The sequence below is a fragment of the Haemaphysalis longicornis genome, unplaced genomic scaffold (assembly GCF_048455015.1).
Source record: "Haemaphysalis longicornis isolate Haplotype H1 unplaced genomic scaffold, Haemaphysalis longicornis Haplotype H1 scaffold_1, whole genome shotgun sequence".
Taxonomy (NCBI): domain Eukaryota; kingdom Metazoa; phylum Arthropoda; class Arachnida; order Ixodida; family Ixodidae; genus Haemaphysalis; species Haemaphysalis longicornis.
The window spans coordinates 249,330,210-249,350,623 of record NW_027526203.1 but is presented as its reverse complement, the minus strand read 5'-3'; the positions used below and the strand labels follow the sequence as shown (position 1 = coordinate 249,350,623).

Genomic DNA, 20,414 nt, shown 5'->3' with positions numbered 1-20,414 from the left:
GAGTGTCCTGTTGTGGAAATCTCATCCACAAGTCAAAATAAGGCTCCAGAAGTAGGGGGTGGGGGTGGGGTGGGGGGGGGGTTCAAGGAACCCTGCAGCACTTGCCACCGACTAATCGTAGTGTATTTCCAAGTGAAGTATATTGTCCCAGCAATCTCCTCCCACAAGAATTTTAAAAATCCATTCACCATCACCGAATCTACGCAGGATGAAAAATCGCGCATAATCGTTCCCTCTCAGCTTGACTGCGGACTACGCCACGGGAGCTGTGCGCTCTCGCCCAGAGAGGGAGGCAGCTCGTGGCGTTCTCTTCGGTGGCCTTCGACATATCACAGTCTGGGGAGTTTTCTCCTTTTCTCCGCAATGTGGAGGGGTCTATTTCCGATCTGATGCAACAAAAAAGCAGGCGTTGCTGCCTGCTTGCTAGTGCGCGCTCAGGCTGGTAGGGCGTTCTTGAAGCAATAAACGTTTGTTTTCGAGTGGTCTGGCTGAAAGGGAAGTATTTAGTTCGTCACTCAAACTTCGCGAAACTTCGCGGGCACGCAAAACGCAAAAGAAACGCCAGAACTTTTCAAAATATTCAGGCATAGAAGAGGTTGGTGCACAGCGTCGACGACGGCGGATCATCACGTGAAATGTGGGAAATAAGCCGTGAAGTTGACCAGCAACAGCCAATTGGACAGCCACCAGTGAAATAACGTAATTACAGCAGTGCCAGTGGTGCATGGTGAGGGAAATGAAGAGGGCGTAGTTGGTTTTTCGGCGTCTTTCACCGCGATTTGTGTGCTTACCGCTTCCCGTGCACGTGTAATGTTTGGCTCAGGTATTCCTGGCTGTGTAATCTAAACGTCGTGCAGGTTTATTTGCACTGCTCAGAGCATGTTGCAGAGTCCCGTAAGGGTGGGGGGTTGGGTAGATGGAGATTACAGGAACATTGCCTTTCATGGTAGGCTGATGTCTGTGTCACCAAACGCTGCCCCAACAGTGTTAGTTTTCGCTTGCTTAGAGGGGGCTTCAGGCAGAAAATGGTGAAATCCCTCTTGCTAGGTTAAAGTGCCAGCCTGTTTCTGCTGCTATGGGCTGGCTCAGGAGTTGAAGGTTGATGCCTGCTGTACGAAACATCCCGGTGCCTGTAAAGCACACAAACACAAATCTACTGTTGTATCTTTTCCAGACGAAAAGCGGAAGAAGAAACAAGCGGCCAAGAAACGAAGTCGAGATTCCTTGCGACTAAAGAAAGGGCGGCAGAATGGGCGGGCAACACCCCACGTGGAGAGCGAGCAGCAGGCTGCGCCGGAGCCCCAGGCATCTAGGGTGGCTAGGAAGCGGAGCCGAGTCCGCCCACAGTGCCAGAACGGGCAGCCGAATGGGCACGTGGGGCCCCCCGACCTCGAGCAGGCCACCCAGGGGCCAGGAGCCGAGCCAGGGCACCAGGCCAGGGGGCCCCCGCCCATGAAGCAGGAGGACCAGCATCGCTCGGAGGACGATGCACCGGCTGCCAAGCGGCGCAAGGCAGGGGGACCCAAGGGTGCTGCGGCGGCTGCCAGGAAAGCTGCGGCCAAGCGCAGGAAGAAGGCCAAGCGTCAGGCGGCCAGGAGGAAGTCCTACCAGGGGGAGGAGAGCGCCGGTCCCATGGTTGACAGGCCCAGTTTTTCCATGCCCAACAACTGGCGCAACAGCACCTTCTCGGGCCACCACTGAATGCTAGGACGTTTGCAGCGATGGGGAAAAAAAAATTGCTTCCTGTTAGGTGAAGTTCGAGGCACGATTCACCACTGCATGTCTCACACTAAATGTAGGCATGTGCAAATTAGGAATTTCAATACGGCTCATGCTGTGAGAACTGAGAAGAAAAAAAGTGTGTGCCCGGCTTCCTTTCTTGTTACCGTTGTTAGCGCCAATGCGATTTTGGATTTTAAAAATGCCTTTTTTTGTTTGTTTTTCAAAGGCCAAGATCTCTTAAAAACCTGGAAAACATTAATTTATATTTAGCAGACTTTTAGCAATCTTGCACATTGTGGGACCATAGAAGTTTTGTAAATTCTCCGAGGTTTTGTAGCGAGGTTCTACTGTACTGGCAAGTTACAGCTTGTGGTCCCTTGTGAAGGGCTTTTGTTGCTGTTATTGATACCATAAATCTGCACAGATCTGTTCTTGCAAAAGTAACGCGAAATTCTGGCCACTATTGTAAAATCGCCAGTAGCCCATTGAAAGATAATCTACTCTGGTGGTTGACATTATTTCCTCTTTCTCTCCCTTGTTTCTTTGCAAGCACCTTTGACTATTTTTAGTTGTATGCTAAAAGATAGATCACTACTCTCACTTAATTTTCTCCCATGTTAAACCTTAAGCCACCATCAAACTTTTCTTTGTAAACGAATGCATGCATGCATGTGGACATTTTCTGTGCAGGTATATACAAAAAGAAAATGGCGGTGCTTTCTTTGCCCTGTCGTAGTGAATGAAATAACACGGTATGTGCTGTGCTTAGCTTCGCAACTGTTTTTAAAGCAGATTTAGCACACTTAGTCGCATCGACCGTATAAAATTGCCTCCGAAGATGGGAATTGCATTCTGTGTTGTAAAAAAAGGCAAATATATTTTCCACTCGCTGGATACAAACCTGCAACGGGGGAATATGTGCTCCTTTCATTGGCCAGCTGACCAGTATGCCAACGGTGTCCACAACACTGAAATAGCCTGAGATGTCGGCCGTAAGATGCTGGCATCTGGTAATGGCCGAGTGTCTCTCGAATTCCTTCGGTTTAAGCATTTCCCTGGAAATTTGAATGCACTGTACATTAAGTACAGGTCGCAAGCTCATTCATTTTTGGGGACACCACTTTGGCATTCATATACAAGCACCTGAACAGGTGTTTCCCCCCCCCCCCCCCCCTCCCCCTTATTTCATTAGAAAATGGAGCAAACTGGTCGTTTATGCGAGTGTTACTTCACAGCAACAGCCAAAGAGTACTTGAAGTCTGACTTTTTCACAAACTACCACTTCTCAGGTGAGGCCACTCAGTGTAATGGCATTTATTAAAATACAGTCAAAACTCAACTTAACAAGGTCACTGGAAGCAACAAATCGTTCTGCTTAACCTGGAACTTCAAAGAAACTTCAAAAAACAAGCATAAATTGAGGCTACAGGCAACTGGGGGGAATGTGAATTTGCTCGTTAAATTGTGAAATCCGTAAGATCGTGTAAAATCGAGGTTCAGCTATATAATAAACACCATCCACTGCATCCATGAATGAAAATCACCTCTTCCAGAGAAGAAAAAGTGCTGAAAAAATCTTCCAGTGGGGGTTGCCCAGGGTTTGGGTGCATTTGCACACCAGAAGTCCATGTACTGTCAGCTCTAATTAATTGGGTCAAGCCTAGAGAGACTGGGGGTTAATTTACTTCGGTTAATTCAACCAAATTTTAGTGCTTCGACTGTAGTACAGCAATGGAGTGATTGTGGCTAGAAAATGGTACAGGAAGGGGATACAAGTCATTTAGGTGCTAGCTGCCTTTGACTATTCTGGACTGGCCAAATGACCAGTGAACAGTGACCAAATTTGTGAAAGGCACAAAATTGCCATGGTTCTCAAATTACATTTAGCATGTTTCCAATTCATTTAGCATGATCAAACTTCATATAGTCATGCTATCATTCTTTTGCGGAAAGATCGTAATCTGCTTAAAAATATTCGCATTGTAACTCATTATGTGGCCACTTTTCAGCACCCTGGGAAATTGGAGAAAGTGCAACATCCTATCGAGTGTACAAGTGCACAGACAAACGCGTTTTTTAAAAATTGCATGGAGCACCAGTGGCACTGTGAACCGACTAGTAATCAGAAATATGTGGAACTCTGTACGAGTATAGTCTTAGATGTGGCACACCATTCAACTTTGTTTCTTGGTATGTTTATTACAGCTCAAGATACAGCAGTCTTCCATGAATGAAGTGCTTTAAAGTAGAGGGCAGCCCAGTATTCTTCGACCATGTTAACTGCAGGGGTGTGAAACACTGTCATTCTTTCGACAGAAGAAGTGGTACTATATGCTTTCAGACACACTCGAGAATGCACGTTGAAGGGAATTTTACACCCCCACCTCCCCCCTCAACAAAAAAAAAAAAAAGGAAGGGGGACAAGTCTCCACTGTTTGCTTTGCATGTACATATTTGCGACAGTTGCAAATAGTACTGGCATTCCAACCCACACCCACGGTTTCCACAGCAGGAATTGGTTAACCACTATCATTGATTGCACTTCTGATTTGACAGTGGAACTGTACTAGTTTCATACACCGTTAAGAAGTCAAGGAGGCAGAATGATAATTCTTCATAGTTTACAGACTGCTTTATTTCAAGAAACAGTACTTTCACACCCTCAGCCAGCTTGGCCGAAAGGCGCATTTTCACGTTCACATTTTATGTGTTTGATGACCTTGTGAAAGTTCAGCTACAATTTTTTCGCGTGAGTAACCCTGGGATTTTACAGTACACGATTGAATCAAAATTGCCTGTGGCTTTTTTATTTTTATTCCAAGAAATAATGATGATTATTCTTCATTTGAAGCGGGCCATGTCAGGGTTGGGGAAAGTGGGTAAAAGAGGTGGGAGTATCTACAATCTCTCGCCTGTCCCCGTGGTACATGCAAAAGTCCACAGGGACTTCCCAGTCTCCTTTTGGTCTGCCTGGCTTAGGGAAGGCAATGCCCACTCCTGGACGGTCTTCATGTTCAGAGGAAAATGGCTTTTTCTTCTCTTCGCTGCGAGCCCCAGGCACTCTCTTAGCATATGGTGCTTTGTGGGCCTAGTCAGTGCGTGGCACAATGAGCAGGTCATGGCAATGGATTTGGTGTGGTTCGCGAGGGTTAGGTGTGTTGGGCGACAGGAAAAAAGCTATTTGCCAGAGTTCTTGCATGCTGTGAGCATACCTGAAATGAACGCATTGATACCACTTTCATGAAGGTCTGTACTTAATTGCTCAGTGTTTTGTCGCAGATAAGTTGCACTAAGGTCATTATTAGCGTCGTATGTAAGGAATCAGCGAGTACATTTAGTGAATTTTATCTCGATGCCATCAAATGTTCCAGCCCGCTGCTTACACCCAGTGCATTTTTTAAAATGGCATTGCAGACAAGTATTTTACTGTTACAAATGTGCTAAATGGACACTTGTGGGGCCCGCTGGCCGCTAAATTATCAAATCGAATAGTAGTCAAGGGTACACCATTATGCACACTGCCACCATTACATTTCAAGATGCATCGCCCTGAAAAGTTTATGCACCCTGGTGTTTGGCATGATCCCAATTTTCCTCAAGATTGAGAAAAAAAGCACTTCAGCAGTGTACTTTCATGGGCAGTACATTAAAAGGATTGCAGAAGCCAGGGAAAAACATAACTCAAACATGTTTTTAGCTGCAAGAGTGGCAACAAGCTTTCATGGTGCTTGGGAAGTGGGATGGTGCCAAACTCATTAACCTGTACCATAACTATGTGAACGAATTTCCAAGGATCCCGTTAAAGTTTACTTATACAGGACTTAATAAAGAGCACTCTTTTTGAAAATGACCCCTGCTCCAACGTGCTTTTTACCTCTACCCTCCAAAGGGTTCTGTCGCGATTGTTAGTGTCAACAGAAAACTCCTGTGAACAAATAAAAGTTACTGGCGCTGCCAGGAATCAAAGCTGGAACGAATAGAGAAACGGAGCGAGGGCCCATTGTCTTACCGATTGAGCTACGAGCCCACACAGAGACAGGGGAGACAGACGGTGCACTCACCGAGCACGTGATAGCGTTGCGCGCGTGGCGCTGTGCTGCTGTGTAGCAGCCGTGTGCGCGCCTTGCGCATGCACTAGGAGTTATAAAAATTAAAGGAAGCTCACACTAATGCATGGCATGTCACTTCTACTCCGTCTCTGCCGTCGATCTCGTCTCCGTCAGTGGCGGTGGAGACGGAGGAGAAGTGAGATCGTCTAACACCAGGTTTGAGCTTCCTTTAATTTTATAAAGAAAGTTTCCACACATGTGCTTCAAATACAGCTCAACCAACCACCATTCATGAATCGTGCGCTGATTTAAATTTAGCAAAGAATATCTCCTTGAAGTAATGAATGGTGTGGTTAAATGCATTTCACTTGTCTCTGGTTTCCCTCTGTAGAACCACCTATGTGAATTCAAGTGACGTCGCATGGGTAATCATTGGGGTGTTGTTTACAGCTTCGCTTTCCAACCACCTTCAGAGGATGGACTGGCATGCATTTTTTTTTTCTCTTTCTTCTAGTTACTGACTTGGCACACACCCCCATTTGCATTGCCAGGTGAAGAGAACATAAGCGGGGGCATACTTTGCTACTCTCCTAATGCTGATTGTGCAGCACAATTAGCATGTTTGTGTGAAGTTCACCATATGGCAGGATGCACAGTGCATTTTGTCCAGCTGCCATGCACAGGTGCTTGAATGTTGCCGAGCATGCGAAGCCATGCTTGTGCATGCTTGTTGCCCCTGCGCATGCACAAAGGGGCAGCCACGGGGATTCACACTTGCCTGAACGGAAAAGATACCAGCAAAGACTTTGCTCGAGCAGCCTTTCAAGAGAAAGGCAACGCCAAGCCTTTGAGCAGTCGGCCATTTTGTGTATCATCTGTTGGTCGAAAACTTGAGTGTACAAGACACACACAAACTACAGCCAACAGAGGCAACTAATGCTTTTGCATTAAAATTTCGTAAATCTGTTCCCTCACCCATAGTATCAGACCCAAAGCCAATTTGACCACCTTTGAAATTTAAAGACTTGTCACAAGCCATCTCCCCCTAACAAGCATGGCCCAAAGACGGCGATGCAATTTTAAAACCGAGTCTAGATTTACGAGACATCAATGTGGCAGCTGTTTGTTGACCGCGAGGCACAAATTTCAATGCAGAAATTTTTCTACCTCAAAGGCTCCAACCACTCGGGGTGCAAACAGAGTTTTGTCTGTTTTGAAGCGTCCACTTCGAGCGAGCCCAGAGTGGCCAAGGGCAGGTGGCATGCATGCAATGTAAGACAAGTTAGTTTCTGGGCAGTGGTACAGCTAGATTCCTCGCAACCAGAACTATGACACGTCTTAAAAGTGGTGCAAAATGACCCCCCCCCCCCCCCCCCTTTTTTTTTAATGTCCACAACTCTGAATTTTGTTCCTTGTGACAGAAATGGGAAAGGTCATTATGCATCTAAGGTTTTCTTCCGTTGTGTGTTGCTCCGCTGGAAATGAGCTGTTGCCTGTGAAACCAGAATAGACACTCGGACTGTCTTCACGAAAGGCAAAAAGGTGAGAGCACCCAACTTGTCTTAATGAGAGCTGGTTAAACTTTGATTGGAATTTCTGCTACATGGTCAAGGAAAATTACTGGCAGCTTACTGCACCAGGTGAGTCATTGAATAACACTGGTGATGACATAAACTGCGAACTGCCAACATGTTGCAAGAAAAAGATGCACCAGTCAAGCATGCATCCCCAAGCAATTTATTTCATGCTGGTTCGGAGACATTTGTAAGTTGTCCACTGGAATTCACTTGAGGCAGACGAAGTGCCACTTGTCCACTGCGAGAAAAGAAGACACAATTTGTTGAAGAGGTCATGAGGGCAAAATACAACTTTGTGTAGCTTCAAAGAACTAGCTCATGGTAACTCACTCAGTACCGTCCCATCCATGAGAGACAGGTTTTTTAACAACAAAAAAAAGCGCTACTTGACGCCAGTAACTTGCAGCAGTAACATTAGGGGGAACACTAAAAATACAGCTATCAGTGTGGGAGTGCACATTAGCATTCAAGTCGTACAATAATCTGGAACTACAGGGCCCACTACAATCACCCACTATGTTCCTTGGCTGTGGCTTTGGTCAGCAGCCACAAAGGCATAAAAAGACCTTGCGACATCACAAGGACCTGGCAAGAAAGTGGCTCGCGACTCACCACTGCTTCATCTATTTAGATAAAATTGGTATCACTGTTTTTGGGAAAAAGTCTTTTTAATGGACAAGACTTGTACTTAGTCTTCATGGTACCTTGAGAACAAGTCGGAGCAATTTTGAACCGAGGCACAAATCAAGGTAGATAACGCATGTACCTAAGGCCATTTCTTGTTCTACACTCAGTACATTCAATACTGCTGTGACTGACAAATCTGACTTTTCGCAATTCATGTGCATGCTTATGCACTGGATAGCCCACATCAAAACTGTCCAAATGCACAGAGAGTACCACCAGGAGCACCATAGGCATGCCTGTGGCTCTTGTGCTTGCATGCTGTCCCTCAAAGCACACCTCCCACGCATGCGTAGGAGATGTGCCCCTATGCATTTAGTGCTATGCATTGCATTTAGTGCTATGCATTTAGTGCATCCTACTAAGCACATCTCCCACACATTTAGTGTATGCCAAGTGCCACATGACTACTGTTTTAACTCTGGGCGGAGAAACATCGAAAAGCGAGGGTTGCGGGGGTTTGAACGAGTCATGATTCGCAATACTTCTACCATTAAAAGTACAGTGTAGACCATTTATAACGTCCCCGCTTATAGCGCAGGACTGGACACAACGCAGGCTTTCGTGACCAAACGGTTTGCCTCCTATAGAACTCAATGCATAAGCATGCCGCTTAAAACGCGGTTGCCCAAAGCACACTACTGTTTATAGTGCGGTTTTTCGGCGGGTTGCTGATCGACCGGCGCAGCTGGGGCATTGTTTTATGGTCGCAAAATGAAAAAAGAAAAGAAGGAATGAGCCCTCTCATGCAGCGCACTCTCCCTACTCTCTAACTTTGACACAGAAAAGAAAAATAATAGCACCCTTGTTCATGTGTTCCATTTGCACTCGCGTGATAACAGCAACTGCCCTTCCTCTTAGCACACCTCTGAAGATAGCGAGCTCCTCATGCGAGGTAACTTATTTCTGTTACAGTTGTACCCCACTAGAACAAACTCCGCTTCGATGAAATGTTTCCAATTCCCCGTCAGATAGCCATAGAATTCAATGCAACAAATTCCTCACCATAACGAACCGTTTGTCCGGCTTGTTTTCGCTTCAGTGAAATTTTCACTCAGTGGGGTTGAATGTTAACATTTATTTTGTGATAAAATAAGCTTAACACCAAGAGCATGCTTAGTTTCACTGGTTTCACCGAAAACGTGCGCCATGCGCCCACATCAACACCCATAAACATAAACAAAGTCATAGATGGATGCCACTGTTTGCTGGTGATAACGATGTGGCTGGCCGTCTTTACACAAGCCGAGGCCCTATTCGCGAAGCCAGAGCTACAGCCAATCCATAGCCAGTTGAAATCAGGCGAATGTGCCCTACTGCCGCTGCATTGTCATGTACGTTGTCATGCAGCTGTCACTGCAGTTTTCCTTCTATCAATCTTGAAAGTCAAAAGCAAAAATAATGTTTTTGTGTTTAGTCTTGAACTCCCATCATCCTATGTCAACCGATGCAAGCGCAAGTGGCTTGCCTGCCAAGGTCAGATGCCGCCATGCCCAGTAATGGGTGCCATTCCACAAGCGAGTGGGGGGCTTCCTATGGCCTTGCAGCTATCTCGTGTAACCGGCTCCGTAAATGTGCCTTGTTGTACAGCAATATGTTTTCCGACTGCGTTGCCACTGTGTCCTTAATAATTTATTCACTATTTTAAAACCAGTTGTTTCTCATGAAGCACTACGACATGAAGACTGCGACGTGTACAGCCGTAACTACGTTAATCCTTTTTGTTTTCCCATAGCAATGTTAAGAAGCTAGTATGCATTAAAGGAGTACTGACACGAAATTTCTATGCTGAGGTAACTTCGGCAAAAGCATCTTCTGTATATCTCCCACGAAGTTTCAACAGCAACCGGTCAGTATAACATATTTTAAATAAATTTTAATCTTTGCACGCACGAGAAAGCTCAGAACGGATACTTTTTAAACATCAGCAGCATGACACGTTGAGCGCTTCACCCCAAACTGTCAACGTCAGGGCTCCTATGACCTAGCCAAGGTGCTGGCTCCTGTTGGTGCACGCTGCTTCGCCTTCTGCATCACGTCACAGTTTTTGGAACTGACGTCATGCTGCCCAGCGTGAGCAACCACGGCCGGTCTGCACGCGTGCGCACAGATCCAGACCTGCCGTGGTGCAACGAGAACAGTGACGTCAAGAGCGCTGTACTGTTATAGCGGCAACCTTGGTGTTCGTTTCATCGAAAGGGTAACTGTCACGAATAAACGACACTGTAAATAATTATTTACACTGTGATCGACCATCTAACGTGGCACTCTATATTACTGGGCTGGCAGGCACCCATAGCAGTGGGGGGCGGGGTAACAAAAATTCCATGCCAGTACTGCTTTGATGCAAAGACGTTCATACGCAAAAACGTCTAATGCAATTTGCAGTCAGTTATTTTATCTTCTGTATCTCATTTGCAGTAAATAATTTAAAATTCCCGCACCCCTACTGAAAACACTGCATGCTGCATGGGGCTGTTTTAGGCAGTTTGGATAAAAGCCCCTTATAGTTTGCAGGCCACCACATGCCTGTCGCAACAAACGCAGTGTCGGCCAAAAGCTGGTGAGGGTAAGATAGGCTGCCAGTGAGCATACTAGATCACAATAGGCCAGCAACGGCACATGTGGTGCACTTCTTAAATTGTGTCTTCAGTTAAGATGACAAAATATGCATCTGGCAACTTCATAACAAATTGGTACACACAGCAACATCACAGCCCTAATACCGTATGCTGTGTAAAATAATTATTCCTGTAGTTTTTATCCAACAGCACAACAATTTGGTAACAATCACCACCTAAGGGTGGCCCCTATCGTAACTGTCAGAGCTCTTAGTAACAGAAACGGCAAAATCATGCATGCTATAATGCCGTTTTTCCTCCTCTCTCTCTGCACGGAGAGTGCAGGCGCTCAAAGCTCACTCCATTCTGCAGTGCACACAAGGTCAACCTACCCACTGGGTCCATGCCAGCATCAGGGCCGGGCTCCGGTGTAGACTTGACAATGGAAGAGGCCTCACCATCGCTAATCTGGTGGGGGCTTCCAGGCAGGACGGTTGAGCTGTGAAGAAAGCATCCGAACACTTCACATCCCTTTCTGGGCAGACAATTATCTGAACGGCGGTTCGTTCATTCCACAAGCAAGTACCTTTGGGCTGCAATCTTAAGCTGGATTTAAGCACTCATTTGTGTTTTGTTTGGTGTCTGGGACCCCCCTCTTGGCCCCAATGCCTCGATTTACACACTTTGCCGGTCATGGGGGCAGCCACCTTGGCCAGCGGCATGGTCACGTGCATGCTAGCCTCCTCGCTGGCTGTGCATGGTGTGCCGTACCCCGAATACCACGTGAATTGTGAATGAGGACACCGGAGGACGGACCCTCATTGGTCTCTGACCAGCACCCTCTTTCCACCGAGCCACGTTCAGACAGCACCGATCCTTTCCGTGGGGAGTTGCCTAGACAATTCGGTCAGTGTTGGTTGTTTTAGGAGTCCCTACTCTAATAACCACAACGTCGGAGAACTCAGTTGGCTCTACAGGACTCTGCTTTGAGATTTTATCTTGACCAGTCATCGGGAAGCTGCCCTTCCTACAGCCACGAGGACGGATATCAGAGTCTGGGTCCCCGCAGCTTGAATCAGCGAAAAGGGCACACCTCCCCACGAGCAACAGTCGTGTTGTCTGGTACAGGCAAACCCAGCGATAACGAAATCCTGCGAGTACAAAATTCTCACAGCAACAAAATACTTTCGGATCCCCAGAGAATGTTCATAGAAGCCCATGTATTTCATATCTCACGGCAATGAAATGTTTTTGGAAAGCGATCCCGCGTTACCGAAATTCGCTGCCAGTCCAATTGGCATTTTATCTCCTCTGTTGTGGCTAACAGTGCCCAAAAAGTGCTCAAATGCATTTTTTTCGGACTCAAAGTGCGTAAACTTCTGCCACGGAACGCTTGCATGGCCGCCGCCATATTTGTTTACATCAAAGCCTGTGCAACAGGCGGCTGTGGAGGCAGCCTTCCAGTGACACCACCAGGGGCGACACATGGTGACCCATGGCACGTCTTTGGCTTGAGCTACGCTAGCCGGCTAATGCTGAACAGTGTGTGTGCGTTCGTTGTGTGACAATAGAGAGCTTTAGCATAGTGGCTAGCATACGCTAATGCTACGGCGGCGGGTTACCAGGACCTGACTGTGCATGCCCGCCGTCCCTGAGGAACGAGTGCACACCTGCCCAGTCAGGTCCCGGCACCCGCCGCTGTAGCGTTAGTGTGCGCTACCCGCTATGCTAAAACTCTCTAATGAGTGTGCGGCAATCGGCACGTTTGCTCTCAATCAAAAGGGGATGTTGTTATTGCGATGAGATAAAGCAGCTATCATTGCCCAAGCCAGTGGCCCAAGTGGAAGAAGGGAGGATAGCGCCAACGAGTTTGGAACCGCCTACAGTTTGGCTCGCTCTACCATTTCGAAAAGCAAGGATGCCACTCTTTAACGTGCACAAAACAAAACAGTGACGGCTGTGGCCTTTCTAGACATCCACAAAGCGGTGCTCACTTAGTTTTGTAGGTAGAGTTGAAACAACGATCGGTGCCACTGTCTGGCAATGTTCGTCAACAGAAGAAGCTGGACTTCGCCTGCATGCTCGGACATAGTTCGTACCAAGGACTAGGGAGAAAACCGTGCAGAGAAGGTGAACCGGTGGGATGTTTTGAATGTGTTTGACACGATTCGGTAGTTCTTAGGCATGCACGACTAGCAGTGAAGCACGTAGTATGGGAGCTGAACTGTGAAGTTACTACAAGGTAAGGCTCACACAATAATATAACCGACTTGCGCAAATAAATTTTCGGTGTGCAAGCAATTTTCTTGTCATTTATGTTTCCTTCTTGCGGCAAGGAAATTCCCGCGAAAGCGAATTTTTTGGCTTCCCCTGGTGGATTCGTTATTGCAGGGTTCGACTGTATGTACCAGGCAATAAAGTCTCAACTTTGATTGCCAGAGTGTCTACCGTGCGCAAGTACACGAACCTGTGCACGAGTCTGCGGATTCCACTGGGTAAAGTGTATGGTCAAGAAGCTGCTCTCCAGTTGCTGTACTGCTTTGTTGCTCTAGTTGCTCTACTGTATGGTCAGTAAAGCAGCTGCTCTACTGCTCTCTCTAGTGGAGCTAGCCGGGGTTCTCTGTATCCTGTACGATAGACCACAGGTGATAGCAGACAAGAATGACAGAGGGCACGTCTTTTACCAGTTCAATGGACTTGTGTCGGCACGCTGCATCAGGGCCTTCCAGTACCCGTGAGTCTCGGCGATGATCTTTTCTGCAAACTCCTGCACGGGACCAATGTGTCGACATAAGTGCTTTGCACATCCACCAGGGCATCAAACCAAGCACTGCGACCAAGGCTGGCTTTGCACACTGTGCCCTTGTCTAGTCCTAACCTGGTATCCCAAAGGTCACGCAATAAAACCACACACTGCATGCGCTACTTGATTTTATAATGCTGCAAGCACATTGCTACACCCGTGCAACAAATAAACAAATACACATCATTTGGCAACTCTGTGGAAATTACTGCAAACAAATTTTTGTCCCCTGCTCAATATTTTGGGAGGCCAATTGAAAGTGCAGGCTATGAATGTTCTGCAGCTACTAAATCTGACGAGATAGGCAATAAAAAATGAAAGGGGGGGGACTGCCCTTAGCGCTGTCTTGTTTAGTGTGCAGTCATGATATTTCTTCGTCTTCTCTCCAAAAAAAACCAAGCCTTTGCATTTGAAGTCACAGGGTGCCTTTGTGAAACAAGGCAAGCTACAGAGCTCTACACACAGCATGAAAAACGCAAAGACTCAATGCCAAGCGTCAAACATTAGCAGGCATGCTAGTGTGTGGCTACAATTACTAAATTGCACTTGCAACACCATTGCAAACTAGCACAGCAGTAATATATGCAATGCTAAAAGCAAGTTTAGTGCAACAATATTCTGCTCAGATTTTCGCGAAGGCAATTCATGAAGTACGCAGCATGTATGGAGTAAATGCACACACTCTGACAACACTATTCCTCCTACGCCAGGAATGCTCGGCAGTAAGTGAGGGCAGACATATCAGGTCGTGCTTGCATTCATAGAATTTCTTACTAAATACACTAGAGAGGAATTTGGCGCTAGCATCTATGCAGCTCATACTAAGGCTGTCTGTGTCGTCATAGGCCATCATACCGTGCGCTCGCCTTAGTTTTGTCGTTGGCTTGGATTGACACATTTTGGTGGCCATATATTCGAACACTGCCACAAAAACTAAAAAAATGGTGTGCTGTTATATAAGTGAAAAATGAAACAGGCTGCCTTAAAGCTAATAAAAAAGGGGGAAAAAAATGCTTATTGTTGCCGGAACAGTTGTTCCTACTATTCCTAGGCCAAGTTGGTAGTTGACAACAATGTTATATTTCGGGGAAAACTCATTAGAGACTCTTATTTTATTAATCTTACCATAATTTCAAATAATAAGTTGTTTGAAGAGCCTGGAAGTTTTTGAGTGTGCCTATAAAAACGTCGCCTTCGTGGTGAACCGGTGCACCGACCTTGTTGCTGAGTGAGTTGGTTCATACTTGAAGAAAAAAGAAAACGTAAACGTGGCGTTAAACAGTCGTGGATGGAGACAGGATAGGACGGACACAGGCACCCGTATCTGTCGTATATATCTTGTCTTCGTCGAAGTACGTTTGGTTTCTTTGTGTTTTTTTGTCAGCTACAACTTTCGCGGTGGCATATTACCCGCTCAGTCATACGTTCCTTCGACTTCGGCATGACCCACATTAGGCACGATCATGCACTGCCTGCTCTTTCACCGAACACGCAGTTGCCACGGCTCACGGCTACCACAGAACAGGGAGGAGTTCAGCTACCTCGTAGCTTGTGGACGTGTTAATGCATAGTGAAAAAAGCAACCCCCCCCCCCCTTCTCCCAGAAATAAAGGAACGATTAAGAATCCAATTGTCACGCCAAGCCCAAGCCAGAAGCTGTGGTCTTCCCATAATCCCCCATGTCGACATGGATTCCTAGGTGCAGTTTCGTCCCTAGTATGAGGAAACTGGGTCATGAGGTTGACATAATAGAGTGTGTACTTTTCTTACTGAGCACGCTGCAAAGTACACAGCGAAGATGAGGACATTCATCCATGATGGATGGGGGAAGTAGGTAGTGCCCTCTAGGCGCAGTGGTTGGTATGTGTGTGTGTCTGTGTGTGTAGACTGGGGAGTGAGCGCGGGGGAGCGTGGTGTGCACGGTTGTACTGAGAGTCAGTATGAATAAACTCTAACAACGCATTGCAGAGTTGGAACAATTTGCCATACTTTGTTGATATTAATACAGCAGTAGTAGTGCCAAAGCCATGGCGTTTGAACAACATGGTCAGTGGGATTTAAGGGCATTGTAGCATTCTTTCTCTTCCCTGCACACTGTAGATTTGGATGATTCATTGGGCTTCGTTAACGTTAACACTGTGGTAGCAATGCCAACAATGTGGCAATTATAATTAGCATTGCGCAACGACAAGAGGGGACAGCCTCTTGGCTTCAAGAATGCATCATGTGTGGACCTTACCGCAAGCTGCTCTCTTGACATGGGAACAAGAGGAGAACGAGTGGTTTCTGCTGAGCTCGGAGCACAATCTCGCTGCTGCACGTGTGGTGCCTGTTGCTCCGCTATTCCATCAGTGAGTCAAACCAACTCGATCTCTAGAGTGTTGTTAAACACTTTGCTCCAATGTTATTGCTATCGCCTACAATTTGTCTGTACGCAGTATAGTATTTGAACCTCGTAAAAACTGCTGCCTGTGACATTTTACCCTGCTGCGTCCAGCCTTTGTCAGCCTCCATGTGAATAGACCCGCCACAAGCCAGCATTCGCACAGCATGTTTGCTGAGCAAGGATGGCTGCGGAGTTGGGAAAAGCTAGTTTGGATACAACCCCCCACAACGTTTACCAGTCAAAGTATTTCACGTTTCTGAAATACTAAAAAATGATGAATAATATACGAATGAAAGTTCTTTGCTGCAAGTCACATGCATTTTCTCAAACACCATGCAACACATTTTTCTGGCCTGGCTTTCTCGCAACACACCGTAGTAGCGCTTGAAAAAGAAAAAGGGGGCACAGCTTGCACTAGTGGTGCAAGGCTGGAGAAACAGCAGAGCTGGCTGCTCCTCTCCCTTCGTAGGAGACCCGGCTGTTGCACCTCACGTGGATTTCCAAACTTGCCGCCGAAAGTTCTCCACGACTGGCAGGCCCAGATCGTTTTGTCTGGACCACATTTGCATGCACTAGAACTCGCGGCCAAGTCTAAAACCAACGCCCATGCTACGAACCCAAAGGAAATGCTGTGCGTCCGGAATGTGATGATAGCTCCATCGAATAGACGCCGGTTTCATAACACGAGGGACCCAAGTTTGATAGGGAAGCTTTTTTTTCCCTTTCCAGTTGGCTGCACATGTTATTGTTCCCCGCTGCTGCTAACCCCGTACCCCTCGGGTCTTTGGGTTGGCCCAGTGGTTACGTTGCCGGTTTTACAGCGTAAAGGTCCCGAGTTCGATTTCCGGGACCTCCCTAACCACATTTTTTTTCTTGAGGCTTCGAGGTTGCTTGGTGTGACAGACGGACAAAGCGTTGCCTAAACAGCTCTGCTGTTAAAAGCATCATTACTTCTCATAGATGTATGCTAACCATGCAATATGTTAGCTGAAGTGGAACACTACTTGCACATCAAATCTAAAAACCAAAAAGAGGTATTTCCGTCAATAGCAGCTCGAGTGAATAACCGACAGTTACAGTCTGTTTACTACCTTTGCAACAAGATATCTGGTTTTTTTCTGCGCCTGCGCGTTTAGCAGGCGCATTTTTTTTAAATGTAGTTGGAAGGACCTCAACGTATCAGACAACCAAACTTAGGGCTGAGAGTAACGTGGTTGAGTTATAGGAGATTCTGGTTTAGTACTACACCAGGGAGTGCTGTTTGTGCCCCAAGAGCCTTTCTAGCATGGTTTCACCCATCTAGTTTAGCCTCTCAGGTATCCAGGACAATGGTCACTTCCGGACCAGGTAGCCCTCCATACCCAGGATATTCAGGAAGTTAAAATAAGAAGTGCCGCGCAGGTCTTTGTTCTGGATGTGATCCTAATCCACCCCTTAAAATTGCAGACAGTGCTTGTCACTCTTTCTAACCGGGCAGCTTCGCGTTCTACCAGGAAAAACTGTGGATGCATTGCCGGTATCGTTTTAGAATTTGAACGAGAATAAGCTGTGCAAGCAGGCAGTGCAACATACAAAAATCTATGACACATGGCAGATCACAGACAAGCCCACCGAGTGAAGAAGCTGCTGTTAAGTTTCACCGGTTTCAACAAAATTTGTTGAGCAATGATTTTTTTTCCGACCCTCTTTTACTCGCATGAAAAGTTACTTTCGCAACATGGAACAGTTTTTTACAGCACAACTTCTCCCAAGACGGCTGTTGTGTGGAGTAAAAAAATCTGTTGAAAAAAAAAATTAATGGCTACTACACGGTACGCACTCCCAGTCCAACTTTCTCCATTCAGGATACAGCAGGTAGGGGTAAGCACACAATGTTTCAAACATTATGGTGAAACCTTCGTAACATACCCTGTTCTTGGCTTCGCCATTAAATGCAAACTGGTTCTCCGGCTTGCCATCGGGAATTTTGTAGATTCGGAACCATTCATTGGTGGCCTGTAACAAAATAGATAAGACATTATGCACTGAAGTGCAGTCTGTCGATCGAGCACTGCAACTGGGGGCAGAATTTTTTTTTTTCACCACATAATTAGCTTTGCAGGTACATGCCTATCATTAATGAGCAGTAATGCATGTACCGGCGCTTCTGAAAAGCACAATCTGCACAGGCATCAGAGGTATTTGGCATATAGTTAGGGGGTGAAAAATAGTACGAAGAGCTTTTACCCTTCCCTGCATAAAGCTTGCAGGCACTGCAACTGTCACAGCACTTTTGGTTGGGTCTTTGGGGCCGAAAAACGGTCAAAAAAAGCGTTTTCTGAAAAATGGCATTTTCGGCCTCGACGGCCATTTTTCTATCAGTCTGTAAATTTCCTCATCCAAAGGCACCATATTTTGTTGTTATTATACTATAATAGCATTTTAAAGTGCACCCTACAGCTCAGTTAGCGCAGAATTCGATGGTGAAACAGCACTTTTCTTGCAATGCAAAGCTAGCATTTCGTCCTCACCTATCTCGGCACCCGAAGCAGGAACAACTGTACTAATTCTTTTTGCTTCTGATACCGAAATGTGTGGAGAATACAATGTTGGAAACAAATTTTTCAAATGGAGGCTTTGGAAAATTATTATTGTGTTCAATCGGCACCGCCTGCGAGACATTTCTGGCAGAGCATGGGAGAAGCGAAGTTCACTGTGTTGTAAAACGACCAAAAATAGCAGAATCAAAAAAGTTCTTCCTACGTTGTATTCTTTAGTCATTTGTCTGCCTAGCCACGTGGTAATTGCCATTATGTATGGAGTGGTTATTTTGTAACTGTGACCAAAAATAATGGCAATTAATCATTAATTAACTCAAAGTATAATCAACTTACAAAAAATCTAAAACTCTATAATGCAGTGCAGTTTCATTAAAATTGGTTGGTAGATAAAAAAAATAGCTCAAGACCAGTCTGCCCCCTTAAGCTACACTTTTTCTAGTCTACTATGCACCAACTAAGGTTACAATTAGTGTTAAACACACACTTCATATAACGGGGTCTGTTGCTGCCACCCTGAACCAGATTGATTGCGGGAATTAACGCGCTGACGCTGCGCAGGCAATGAGGCTCAACTGCTCTGCCTTATCATAGATAATTATTAATTTTCTGCTGGAAAACTCAACTTGTCTAAATTTAGTGCTTGGTTCAAGTTAGGTGGCACACATTCCTTTTATGCTCGTTACATCTACACCACCACAAGATGCGCATGGGTAGCGAGCGTGGTGGTACAACAGGGCATAAACTGGCTGCGCAGGCTACTTGCCTTGAGAAGGCCCGGCATGTGCTTTTCAATGTCTCCGACATCTGAAAGGAAAAGAGGCCATTAAACCATTAGCTTCCGCATCAACGATACTTCACAGCCGACAAACCACTGATGTGTGATAAGTGAACGGGAAATGCTGCATAATGAGTGTGCATTGCTCAACCACACTACTAGGAAAGGCATTCAGATCTCCTTTAATGAATGAATGCACTAGCTCTACAGCCTAGCTTTCATTAAACTTTGGTGTTTGAAATGGGCACTCAAAATGGTGTCTTGCCAAAGTTTAATGAGCTGTGAAATTAATCCCAATGCGATGCATCAAAAAACTGCTTCGATTATTGCATTCCCCAGGGTTTATAGTATTGGAAAATATAAAGATTACAGTTTTAGACCAATACTGTTTTGTCTATTGTTTGAGCAAAAATGGCTAATTATCTCTCATTATCTTTGGAAATAACTGACCAGCTGAAAAAATAATGGCACATTTGAAATCAGTAGGAAAAAAGCAGCAAGACTGGCAAGTTTCACAGAGTTTACTTAAAAATTGAAAGAAGTTGTTTGAAGACCAGTGTCTCCCCCATGCTTTCGGAGGGCGGTACAGACGTTGCGGTAATACCCGGTGGAATGACGAACCAGCTACAACCGCTCGACGTGGCCATCAAAGAGCTATTTAAGGTCAGGCTGCGGAAGCATTACAACGACTTGCTGACGCTGCAAGATCACCAACTGACACTGACCAGGCGCATGAAGCGTGCTTCACTCAGCCAACTGGCAAATTGGTCGCTGCGGCATGGGCCGAGCTAATTGTGCGGGCCTTCTGCAAGTGCAGCATCTCGAATGCGCTGGACGGAAGTGAGGACAGTGCACTGTGGGAAGAGGACAGTGACAAAGAGGACAGTGATGTCGACGACGATGAGTGAATATTGAACATGCTACGACCAGCATCGTAATCGTAATAAAGTACATGTTGTAGTCTCAGTCGAGTACATTTTTTACTCGGCTTACATTCGAGGTAAGCTTCTTTTTATTTTCTGACCTTCTGAATTTCGGGGGTCGGCCTAGATTCGAGTAGATCCGGTAAACAAGCATGGTCAGCAAAAAAGCTTCACCAGTGCTACGGTGTCAATGCCTTTTTGCCAAGAAAGCTTTATTTCAGTGTATAGCAATGCAAAGCTAGACAAGTTTATTGTTTTTTCTATATTAAATGCAGAAAAAAAAAAAGGAATGTTACGTTTAAAAAAAAAAATAAGATACTTCGTGCGACAGCTCAAGATCTGGTACGAAAAGCACTAGGGTGGAGAAGAAGAAAGTTATTATTGGGAGGGGGGG

At 45.9% G+C, this 20,414-nt stretch overlaps 2 protein-coding genes across 5 annotated transcripts in view; one reads left to right on the top strand and one right to left on the bottom strand.

Annotated features, from left to right (window-relative positions):
• Positions 1 to 2,629, top strand: part of LOC144143801 (uncharacterized) — a 36,677-nt gene extending 34,048 nt beyond the window's left edge. Inside the window, exon 7 of the mRNA XM_077675476.1 lies at positions 1,175 to 2,629. Within this exon, the coding sequence (XP_077531602.1) occupies positions 1,175 to 1,701 (527 nt within the window). The 3' untranslated portion in view covers positions 1,702 to 2,629. The remainder of the gene's footprint in view (positions 1 to 1,174) is intronic.
• A 4,856-nt stretch (positions 2,630 to 7,485) lies between these two features.
• The window catches only part of LOC144143755 (uncharacterized), a 33,889-nt gene continuing 20,960 nt past the window's right edge, over positions 7,486 to 20,414 (bottom strand). For all 4 annotated transcript variants that reach the window (XM_077675472.1, XM_077675474.1, XM_077675471.1 and 1 more), the window contains exons 7-11: positions 19,086 to 19,126; positions 17,691 to 17,777; positions 13,278 to 13,360; positions 10,986 to 11,092; positions 7,486 to 7,586 (exon numbers count right to left, since the gene is read on the bottom strand). In XM_077675472.1, coding sequence (XP_077531598.1) covers positions 7,555 to 7,586; positions 10,986 to 11,092; positions 13,278 to 13,360; positions 17,691 to 17,777; positions 19,086 to 19,126 — 350 coding nt within the window. In that variant the 3' untranslated portion in view covers positions 7,486 to 7,554. The remainder of the gene's footprint in view (positions 7,587 to 10,985; positions 11,093 to 13,277; positions 13,361 to 17,690; positions 17,778 to 19,085; positions 19,127 to 20,414) is intronic.